Source organism: Trachurus trachurus (assembly GCF_905171665.1).
Source record: "Trachurus trachurus genome assembly, chromosome: 12".
Classification (NCBI taxonomy): domain Eukaryota; kingdom Metazoa; phylum Chordata; class Actinopteri; order Carangiformes; family Carangidae; genus Trachurus; species Trachurus trachurus.
The window spans coordinates 25583469-25595884 of record NC_139908.1 but is presented as its reverse complement, the minus strand read 5'-3'; the positions used below and the strand labels follow the sequence as shown (position 1 = coordinate 25595884).

Below are 12416 nucleotides of genomic sequence, written 5' to 3'. Positions count from 1 at the left end.
GTAACGGGAGCAGTTAGCCTCCCGCCGCTCCGTTAGCTTTGTTCCTGACAGTCATTGGGGAAAGAGACAGTACAGTGCGAGGCCCTGACTTGTTGCGACACAGGCTAAAAATACTGGTGGCTGTCCACTGTGCTGACCGGAAAAACAATGCGTTTTCAAACGTCTCTTTACGTTTCGAGCTCTGCTGGTCATTTACAGCCAGACACGGGCTCAGACAGAGGTAGCCGAGTGCGAGTTAGCAGCGTATTGTATGTGTGCAGCCAATGTAAACATTGTATCTGTGTCAGATGATCACCCTGAACCTGATGCTGCTGGGTTGCAGGTTCCGAAGTTCAGAGATGCAGAGATGCAGCGGTTTGACAGATGTGCTTTGTGTCCTTGTGCTTAACGCCTCTGCTCTGACGTGGTTGTAGGTCTGTGACTGACCTGACACTGGCTGTTGTTAGACCAGTCAGCTGTTTTTGTTTTCATGGAGCATAAATGGGAAGTTCTTCATTCAGCTGCACAGAGGCTGTTAACACCGCACTGACACTTTGACAGAATTGGGCCATAGAAAGTTGTAGAGATCATATTAGGGAGGAATTTGTGCAGACAATGACAGGTTGTCACAATCAGCATGTCAGCAGGGTCACTGTGGAGCGGTGTGGGACATGTTGATCATTAACTAATGTGTCATCACACCGGTTTTGATGAGGGTAGAACACTCCAATTAGGTCGTTTATGTCATTTCTATGTTAATCATTAACAATTAACAATCATTACTTATTTATATAGTGATCATTTCCTGCAATAAAACCTGATTCAGAGTAAAGACAGGTAATAAACACTCTGTTACTTTATTTGAATTGTAGGGCTTTCAATACAGTTTATTCAATGAGCCTTCAATATTTAAACTCAACAGCAGAAAATAAAATAAAATCAAACAAAATAAATATCAGCACAGTTTTGGTTGAAGGCAGCAGGCTTACCTTACAGCGGTGGCTTCATTTTCGCTGTCCCCTACTTCAGTTTCCTATGATCAGCTGACACATGAGCTCACCTGGAGGTGTGTGTGTGTGTGTGTGTTGAAGCATCCAGGCTTCTCTCCTTCCCATCATCCTCCGCTGACGGCCACACATCATTTAATTTAAATGTATTTTTCATCTTTGCAAAAACGTTCTCGGATCGATAATGAGTATCAATGCTCATTTGGGGCTCATAGCAGAGTGATAGGCCTTTACATGTAGCTGAGAGTCCCAGCGCTGTTGTTCTCAGCTCTCCATCCAATCAGATCACTCAGTTGGAACTAATTGCTGTTTGTCACAACGGAAAACAAAAGAAACCTTATAATATAGCATGATGTGCTCATGGTACACGGACACAGTGTTCCAGACAAAGTGAAGAGAGTTGGTTGTTTACATTGTTGTTGGACTGTGTGTGCTGAGTTGCTGACAGCTAAACTAATGAGGAAGGTAACCCAGCAGAGCATTTCAAATGATGCATCCAGGCAAATAAATCCACTCTGCTAGGAAACTTGTGTTCTTCAGTCTCTGTGGATACGACACGTTCAGGTTCCACATGTTGTAGATAACAGGATAGATCAGTGAAGGTTTCCTAATAGCCTCATATCCACATCTCTATACTGTAGCTGACATCACACCAACAACATGTGGTACACTCCTGCACTAGAGACTAGAGATGCACATTTTGCATTTTATTGTATCTTACATATTGTTTTAAATATATTTTTGGGGATTTTTTTCCTTTAATTGACAGGATAGCGATGAGAGACTAGAAAAGATCGGCACAGTCGGGAAAATTGATCCAGCAATCACTGCGTTGGGCATTGCCAACATGGGATGTGCTCTCAAAGGGATAGTTCAACATTTTGACAAATTCGCCTGTGGCAAAATCCTTATAGTCTTAGGAGTAGCCTACTGTAGGTTCATTAACCTTAATTGCCGGTGCAAACTGTTTTTAGATAGGCGGAGCAGAGACGTGAGCTGCTCAGCTAACACAAAGGATGTGCATGGTATTTCCACGTTTCCCTCGTCAAACTAAATAGTAATACACAATCTAACAGCTCAAGTTGTGACCTGCACATTCGCCACACTTTTGAAATAATAACGTATAATTATAAGATTATGACACATGAAGCAAATATTGGAACTACTTGCGCTTTTGAAGACACTCTGCTGAGCAGCCGTGTCTGGTATGTAGTTCCTGCTACGCATTTGCCTTGGAAACAACTGTCTCGTAATGTTACATTATTATTTCATAAAGTGGAGTTGTTGGATTTTGTGTATTACTATTTAGTATGATGAGGGAGACGTGGAAATACCATGCACATCCTTTGCGTTAGCTGAGCAGCTTACGTCTCTGTCCCGCCGATCTAAAAATAGCTTGCACCAACAATTAAAGGTAATGGACCTACTCCTAAAGCTACTGTATAGGGATTATGGCAATAGGCAAATTTGCTGAAATGTTGAAATATCCCTTAAACCACTCAACCAGCTGGTTTCTATGTACCATACTCCACCAGGCCTGGACCAGACCTGCTCAGGGTTCAGGTGGATCAGGTCTGGATCACTCTTCCTTTTTGAGCTGGTGCATATTCTTTGAGGTGTCTGCTATGAGCTGCTCTCTGCTGTTCACTCCACAGGCTCTGTACTGGATTATGGTCTGGGCTCTGACTGGACCATCACTCCAGATGGTGGATTTTCTCTGTCTGAAGTCCTTCAGTCAGTAGAAGATTTACTGTGATGTTTAGGGTCAGTGTCCTGCTTGTCTGTGGAGCAGCAGGCCAGGCACATACAGTACAGTACTGTGTGAGCATCAAATACCTGGAACATCCATAATAACTGTTAGAGAAATGAATTAAGAGAAAATGCAACTTAATAATATATTCAGATATTACAAAGAACACACACACAGTGTAGTGTAGTGTAGTGGTCTACATCATACAATGATGTAATGTTTGATATTTGGGCTGCGATCATTTGGAAACCACCGACACCCTATGTTTAGTTTTTTCAGTAGATGGTGTTAACTATGTGTCTTTATTCTAAGGAAAAGATCACTGACACCTCACACCCACAGAAAATGCTGCGTGTTTCTCTTTGACCCTGTTTGATCTTATGTTTATTTGCTTTAAGAGTCAGTGGTGAAAGTATCAAACTCAGTGTAACTGCGCCTGAGTGTTTGTAACTGAGACTCAAATTTCAGAACTCTACAGTACAGTTTTTTTTTTTTACTTTATTGATTTTATAAAAGTTCAGGGAGCTTTTTTATTTGTTGATTTATTTCAGTGAACTTTAAGAAATGCTGCTGGACGGTCGCTGCTTGTTTTAAGACTAAACATCAGTCCAGGGACAGCAGATGTAAAATAGCCTTTTGGCTAATTTTGGCATGTTTACATTTTTTTTACATTTACATATTTTATTAATGTGCATTGTCCCTGATTATTAAACTGTTAAATAAATAAATAAGATAATTTAACATATTACTTAAAGGCATTTCAACAACATTTGTGTTATTCTACAAAAACTTAAAGTTCTTTTTTTTTTATGCCTTTATTTGATAGCCATAGTAGAGATAGACAGGAAAGGGGGAAGCAGAGAGAGGGGGAATGACATGCAGGAAAGGTCCGCCCGATGTGGGATTCGAACCAGGGACGCCTGCATCATAAGACACCAGTATTGTGATAATATGGTATTGCAGGGCCTCTGGTGATACCCGCCCCTAGTTCAGTCTATTCCCAGATGTGTTATTCTAAATTTTGACATCAACATTTTATTTTTACAGCAAATTAATGAATCAGTTCTAAATGTCAGTTATCGGTTTCCGTGATTACTAATAATCGCTGCTAGCCTTGAAAAAAAAACATATGGGTGGATCCCTTTAAAACGCCGTTAAATAGTTCAGTGTTTAAAAAGGAATGTCGGTGAGAAAAGCAGCAGTTGCTTAACGAGGAACTCTTTTAATTATGACCACAGTTAAAAAAAAATACAAATATTGCTTTATTGACTGTTGGGTGATAAGTGGCTGAGGTGGAGTTTGAGGTCGGTGCTGCTCTGTAGTGAGTGGTTTCTAACGGCTCTGAGGGAAAACAGCTGGAACAGCTGGAGCAGAGGATGAGCTGGATGAGTGGAGTCTCTCTCTGCTGTTCCTGTTTTGATCTGTTACACTGTAAATGTAAATGAGATGATCATGACCGTCATGTTGTATAATCTCTGACTTTGCACCGGCGGACTTGTTTCATGTATTTATCTATGATGTTTATGTGTTTTGCTCAGTGGGTGATAGGTCAGCTATACTGCCGTTAGGTTGATCTTTGCTGTTGTTGGTCTTTCTTGTGCCAGAGGTCAGATCTATATATTTTATGACAGGGGGCAGTGCTGTAATGTAGGATAGCATATTAGAAAAGAAAAAAAAAATAGAATTAAGTTGTAATCTTGAGAATAAAATGGTAATATTACAAGAAGAAAGTCATAATATCATGAGAATAAAGCAGTGATTTGAGGTCGGGTGATGTGAGTGCAGTGTGAAGCAGGAACCTGGAGCGTCTTGTGAAATCTAACATGTTGGAGGTTTCACAATCCAGGAGATACTTCATCTTTTGGCACAGTGTGTGTTCTGCTGCTGCAGCAGGGCGCTGAAAACACTGACAAGTCAGTCTGTCGGCAGAATCAGCTCAGTCTGCACTGTCTGTTGTTGAGGTGATAAGTTAATGGAAATACTCCAGAAAATATGTTATTTCTCTTGAAATAATATACCGGTAATACTACATTATACTGTTATATTATTATTATATTACACTCTGTTTTTGTAAGATTATGGTTTTACTCTCAGACATCAGGCAGACAGTTACATTGTGCAGAAGACAGTTCCAGGTCAGCACCATATTTAGATCCTGAGCACCAGGGAGTCACTGAAAAAGAACCTGTTGATTTTATTAGGATGATGATTGTTATTATATAATCAACTTATAATCACATCATAATCTATTACTCATTTTCCCAGACTTCTGTTTGTACTGCTCCGATTTTCATTTCTACTGCATCATCACCTTCTCCTTGGAGACTAATAAGCTCAGTGAAAGAATGTGACAGACTGTGTTTGCTCAGGGCAACTGTGCAGTAATGCATGCATGTGAATGAATGGACTTTTATTTGCAATTATACCAGCAACAATGAAAATATGTGTAACTCTATTAGAGACTACACACGGATATTAAAGCAGAAGTAAGCAATGCGGTCGTTTTGGCTAATGCTGCGTTCCAGGCAGGCTTTTGAAACCGTAAATTACAGCTTCAAGTCAGAACTTACGACTTTGTAGCGTTCCAGGCAACCCACTCGTGTTTTTCCGACCTGTTTTACCGGTGAAAGTCACTATAACGGCCACTCGTAACTTCCGACCCGTGAACTCGTACCAGATCGAACTGGTACGACTTCACAGGTCGGAAAAACACGAGTTACGGGCTGCCTTGAACGCACCATAACAGTCCTCGTCCCTACGTCACCACATTCACGCGCATCCCTTGGCTGCACACACAGCCCTGCATGCCGTTCTCTCTCCTCATTGGATAAAAACTGTAGGATACGAGAAAAGTTTTCTCCTCGGCTCAGAGCAGAGCAGAGTGACTGACAGACCCGTGTTTCGGTCCAAACACTCTATGTAAGTGATTGCTGTCGGAAGATATAACTATTTAAGACTTATATTAACACAAAAATATCACTTACTTCTGCTTTAAAATAGCAGCAGACATTTAGATTAAAGTGTACAGTGCAAAAACCTAAGTGGCAATGCAGTCTAAAAGGTCGCCTGTCTGTGGGGTGGGTGGGGGCGATAGATGCTACTGCAAAACTGTTTCTGAGTCTGTTGGTTTTTGTTTTAATTACTGATGATTATTATTTATTCTGTAAGTCGTTGCATTAGAATAAAATTCAGTGAGAAAATGACTAAAACCTTGATGTACTCATGGTTTTTGGGCATTTTAATGCTCAGTGCCCCTCACTCTAAGTCTCTGTGGGTAAAAACATCTGACATAAATAAACATGAATAAACATGTCCATAACATATGAAGACCATGCTGATGATCTGTGTCCCTCTCTTCCAGGGAGAACCCAGAGTCCACGTTCGAGGTGTATCTGGAGGTTTCCCATCCCGGCACACACAGCTCCAGTAAGTTTGTAACAGCTGCACTGATTTCCACCATGAACCCAGACAGGGACTCGTCCTGGAGCTGCTGCCCCGCTGGCCTCAGCCTCCCCATCAGCTCCTCATTTGAATCCATTATTCTCAGACCTTTCTTTAATGACAAACTGTTGTTCTACATTTTGGCCTCTGACTAGAAGACCTCAGGTGACCTGAGCAGTTTTTTGTTGAGGTATCCACAAGTTTCCGAACGTCATCTATGGTCAAAACTGGCTTCCGGTTTGCCGGTTTGGTGGAATTTTACGTTTACGTTTCCATGGTTTTCAGGCGTTGTCATAGTTGCGGTAAACGCATGGATCTATTAACGCTGGCTTTTAACACAGATGTCAATTTGTGTGATATCCACTGTTAAAAGCTGCTGTGATGATCCATGCGTTTTACAGATTTTCATTGGGGGAAAAAAAAAAAAATCCATGCATTTACCGCGGCTACTGAAACCATGGAAACGTAAACATAACATTCCAAAACCGGCAAAACAGGCTACGTTTTTGACGTTCGGAAAAAGGTGGATACATTGGGTTATTTTTTAGCAAAGGACTTTGTTTTTTAGTTGTCTTAATTGTATTAATTGTCTTCCTTTAACTTTTTGAAATTATTATTATTTTTTTTTTATCCTACTGCAGGCCTGGCACAATTATTACATAATCGCCTGATCACAATCATTTGAGCCGATCACAATCATTTTGCATGATCGTTAAAATCATTTCCATTCATCTGCATAAAAACAGCTGGATGGAACTAACAGAAATGTCACATTTCCATCACTGTTTCCATCGTTCGAGGTTCGTCATCGACATCATCATCGACGACTACATTTCAATTATCCTCTATTGACATTAGCATCATGGATTTAGTTGCAAAGCCAATAAAAGGCTCTTGTTCTGCATAAAGTGTATGTGTATTATTAAACTATGTTGAGTCGTACTATAATAGTGGCATAAAATGATCAGAAAATGACAATTACTGTAGATCGTTAATCTCAATTATTGACATGGCAATTAATCATCTAACTTCAATGTAATGATTGTGACAGCTCTGTTGTTGTGTGGATGCTTTACTTACTTTAACTGCAGAAAAAAAGGTTTACCTATGGGTTTCTGATTGCTTCTTGTCTTCAAACTGGGGTCACAAGTAGACCCTGGTTTATCACAAGTGGTTTGAAGAGCAGTCGGTGCAGATTTCACGATAGCAGGAGGTTGATCCTGTCTGTGTCTGAGGCTTTATTTAAATCTGCTCGACGTGACTAATTTCCTGGGTACCGAGGAGAGACCGGCGGCTTTATTTCTAAGAATTTCTTCCTGTTGGAGTCTTGTGTCTGATCATTTCCTGTTGAGTCTCACAGATGCTATACTCATATCTGTCACTCATCTCTTCAGTTTGAATTGAGTAGTGACAGTTCTAATCAGCATTTTTTTTAGTGTGGTCTATTTTTACACATCCCCACAATAAGATGTTGCTCTCGTTTGATGTGTGGAGGTTACCTAACAGTTATAAACATCACCTGGGACATTTTTGACATTGCAAACACATATTCTAACCCCAGGCAGCAGTGTGAGAGTTAGCAGGTTGCAGACAGGCTCCAGATAGACTCCCCCTGCTGGAGTCAACATGCAGACAACACAGAGACAGAGAGAGAGGCTTCACCTGACCATCAAGACTAAAATCATCAGAGAAAGGACTGAATGTCCTCTGTTAAAGGGATATTTCAACATTTTGGCAATTTCGCCTATTGCCAAAATCCCTATAGTCATAGCAGTAGGTAAGGTTCATTACCTTTAATTTTCGCAGCAAGCTGTTTTTAGATCAGCGGGGCAGAGGCGTGAGCTCTGCACGGCGCGCAGTATTTCTGCCTTTCCCTCATCAAACTCATCAAATACACAATCCAACACCTCCAAAATGCTCTTGTGGACAAGTTGTGACCTGCACATTCACCACGCTATGAGATAATAATGTAACGTTACGAGACAGAGTTGTTTTCGAGAAAAATAGGGAACTTTATTCATTTTATGAATGATTGAATGAAATTTTATTATTGCATATACCGTAAACACAGCCCTCATGGACATTCAGGACACCAAACAACCACAGAAACCAGGACCAGTCTCATCAGAACATCAGAAAAAGAAAAAAACAACAAATGAAAATACAACTCAAACAGCGTCACACAGATCCTCAGGAACTATCAAATCATCTTCACAGTTTACCGAGTAATCATAATACCCAGCTTTGTTACTATATTAAGAAATCCAAATAAAAACTAATTAAACAAACTATCTTGTTTTCTGTTCCAGGCTGTGGAAATCAAATTATCAGTCTTTAACACATCAAAAATTAAACAACTGTTCCAGTTTTTGCTCATCAGAGCATCAACATACTTCAGGGTTTTTGTCTATAATTTTGGTGGAACAGTAACTCTCTCAGGTCATCATCATGTACAGAACAGAAGAAGATGAGACTCGCTTTCCACTTTGTCCAACTCACACATGTCTGTCTTTCCCCACAGAGCCAGAGGTGCGGAGACAGTTCCCTGAAGACTACGCAGACCAGGTGTGAAACACAGGATTTACTTTTACCTCTTCTCTTCAGTCAGTTGAGTAGCGACACTGCTACACCATGTAAACAGGGAATTAGTTCCCTCTGTATTGTACACAGGTTTAACGCTGACCACCAGTGTGTGTTATGTTATGTACACTGGTTTATTTTCGTTACAGGCGGATGTTCACATCGTTCCTGCCATGATAATCCATCTGACTACTGCTCTTTGTTAACTTTCATCTGTTTCCCACAGGAAACTCTTCAGACCGTGCCCAAGTTCTGCTTCCCCTTCAGCATGGACAGGTACACACACACACACACACACACACACACACACACACACACACACACACACGCAAAGGTTTTAGTGTCTGCACATCAGTTACCCATTTGTGGTCTGAGCCTATTTTGGCCGTTATTGAATACTTTACATTTTTCCTTTATATACCAAATAGAAAAATGTTTCCCATGCCCATATTTGGTATCTTTTTGTCTTCAGCACAACTTCACCTACATGATCAGACAATTGTTTTTTCACTTTAACCTACTTTATTAACATATTCGGCCCAAAAATGTATAGAATTTATAACCAATGATGAGTTTTATTTTTGATATATTGGTGGTATTTTTGTCATTGTTGTTGTTCTTTTCGTTTGTTTGCTTGTTTTGTATTCTGTATGTTTGTTTAGTGTTTCTTTGTTCTCTTTAGTTTGTTTATTTTTCCTAAAGTATTTTGATTATTTTAAATTAGGATTTTCTGATTTATTTTTACAGATTTATTTTTACAGATATTTTATATATATATACATTAGGGCCGGGACTCGATTAAAAAAAATAATCTAATTAATTAGAGGCTTTGTAATTAATTAATCGCAATGAATCGCATTTTAATCGCATATAAATATTTGATCTGAGAACAGTGCAAAGCTATTTTTTTGGATGGATTTTAGTATACCATTGAATATTGACTGAATACATAAGCTTAAGCAACAAAACATTGTTTGTTTGTTTTTTCAAGGTGGTACTTATCCAAGACCAACAGACTAGGGATGCAAATTATCGATTAATTTATTGAAACTGAACTGAAACTCATCCAGTGAGAAACGTTCCGCGGTGCAAAAATAAGTGCGATTAAAATGCGTAATTTTTTTAACGCGTTAATTTTTGTGTAATTAATTAATCTTAATTAACGCGTTAAAGTCCCACGTATACATACATACACGTATATAAAAACCACTTGTAAAATGAATTGTCCTACTGGGTGTTGAAATACTACCGATGCAGAAGTGGATGTGAGGAAATAATATATGAGTAATATGAGTCAAACACTTTCTTCCGTTTTGTAAATTACAAAAAAAAAGATAAATATCTAAAAAGAAATGCAACGCCTGCCCATCACCTCCCACTTTTACGCTCAAATTAAAACTATTATTATATTATTGGTTTTACATGGTCTATCAACGTCAAACAAAAAATAAGACTGAGTTTCAAATCTGCACTTTCCACGGAAGGTGACAGCAGTGCTACAGTAGCAGGTAGGTTGTTTTTTGTCACGGCCCTTTGAAAACGCCACATGACCTGATGACGGCGTGGTCACAGACTGGAGGGTTAAACAGCAGATGGTGTTAGATGCCATACATGTTGGCACCAGGCTGTATTGAGTAGAGTCGTAGTGGACCTGCTGGTCTGCAGCGCTGTGATTAAAGACTTGTCCTCCATGTCCTTCACCCCCTCCTCTCCTTCTTCATCTCTCTCTCTCTCTCTCTCTGTCTTCTGAACCTCTCTCGCCCCGCAGCCTGACAGTCAACCAGGTGGGACAGAACTTCACCTTCGTGTTGACTGACATCGAGAGCAAGCAGAGGTTCGGCTTCTGTCGCCTGTCCTCGGGTGCACACACCTGCTACTGCATTCTCAGGTAAGTGTGTGTGTGTGTGTGTGTGTGTGTGTGTGTGTGTGTGTGTGTGTGTGTGTGTGTGTGTGTGTGTGTGTGTGTGTGTGTGTGTGTGTGTGTGTGTTACATCCTAGACCTATGGTAGCAGGAACTGGGTGGTTTTTCAAAATGCCACATGTCTGTTTTATCTGTTTATCCATCTGTTCAAGCAAGGAAACCAAACATGTGAGATTAAATTATAAAGGGGAAAAGATAATAGATGTTGAAATAATAGAGGGTTAAAAGGCAAAGAGATGAACTGATAGATAAACAAACGATCCACACCTCCAGCTAGCATTTAAGAATTGAACCTGCAGCACATTGTGCCATTTGCCAACATTTGTTTTCAGTCACAGATCACTGCATCCCCCTGTCAATCATTCCCATCCAGTGAAACAACATTCATGTGGAGCTATAATGTACAAATGACTGGGGTCGGCTCTCTGGCTTCCTTTTTTATTATTTTTTTTAAATGAAACATCCTCTTGCTGGTTGTAACGTGTGTTGTTTATTGTGAAATGCAATGAATCGGCGCTGCTCATTTTGGTGATGATTATCTAGCAACAGAAGAATGTAGAAGTTAGTTCAGATGCTCACTGAAACAGCCTATCATACCCCTGGATGCTACGAGTGATGGGCAAACAGCCAATCATTTCACACGCTCTGTTGTTTTCTCTTCCCCGTCACCACTGACAGCTGTATATGCTTCAGTCATTCATAACTTCTTTTTTTTTTAAAGTACATTTTTTTCCAAACGCAGCATAGTACCGTTTCTAAGCCGGTATACAGTACCTAAACTTAGTGGTTGAGTAGAAAAGTGTTTTTACCATCATGTCATCATCACTATTATTATCAAGTGTGCCTGTATAGGGGTTAGGGAGAACTCTATGAGGATCGGATCTCTCCTCTGACACCCAGGTGAACCAGATTAATGTGTCTGGTTCTGAGGTTCCTCATTGGATTAAGACTGAATTGAGTGATGTCAGATTGAAGCGTCTTTAAAGGGATATTTCAACATTTTGGCAAATTCGCCTATTGCCATAATCCCAATAGTTTTAGGAGTAGGTTAATTACCTTTATTTGTCGGTGCAAGCTGTTTTGAGATCGGTGGAGCAGAGACGTGAGCTCTGCACAGTGCTGTATTTCTGGGCTATCCCTCATCAAACTCATCATAGAAATACCATGAGCCTCCCCAAGCTAGCTGAGCAGCTCGCGTCTAAAACAGCTTGCACAGACAATTAAAGGGATAGTAGCATTTTTTTTAAAGTGGGGTTGTATGATCTACAAATAGCCCCTAAGTACTTTAATTGCAGTAGAAGACTCTCTGCACTCCTCCTTTGGGTCTGTTCACAACATTGTATGTTGTAAATCTCTGGGCAGGGCTATGGGCTGGCATTGCTAACAGGAGTGCAGAGAGTCTTCTACTGCAATTAAAGTACTTAGGGGCTATTTGTAGATCATACAACCCCACTATAAAAAAAAATGCTACTATCCCTTTAAAGGTAATGAACCTACTCCTAAAACTATAGGGATTATGGCAATAGGAGAATTTGCAAAAATGTTGAACTATCCCTTTAACATCATTAGATAAAACTAACATGAAAACAGTGTGATGTTCAGCTCTGTGTTGTTCTCTTAGCTACCTGCCCTGGTTCGAGGTGTTCTACAAGCTGCTGAACATCCTGGCAGACTACACCATCAAAGGCCAGGTGAGTGAGGACAGGTGACAGGAACTACTGCAGCTTGACAGCCCATC

The 12416-nt window shown here is 40.2% G+C and overlaps 1 protein-coding gene across 3 annotated transcripts in view; it reads left to right on the top strand.

Moving 5' to 3' along the window:
• dennd1a (DENN/MADD domain containing 1A) overlaps positions 1-12416 on the top strand; it is a 32700-nt gene that overhangs the window by 172 nt on the left and 20112 nt on the right. For all 3 annotated transcript variants that reach the window (XM_083983748.1, XM_083983747.1, XM_083983749.1), the window contains exons 2-6: positions 6098-6162; positions 8699-8742; positions 8984-9033; positions 10526-10645; positions 12300-12369. In XM_083983748.1, coding sequence (XP_083839874.1) covers positions 6098-6162; positions 8699-8742; positions 8984-9033; positions 10526-10645; positions 12300-12369 — 349 coding nt within the window. The remainder of the gene's footprint in view (positions 1-6097; positions 6163-8698; positions 8743-8983; positions 9034-10525; positions 10646-12299; positions 12370-12416) is intronic.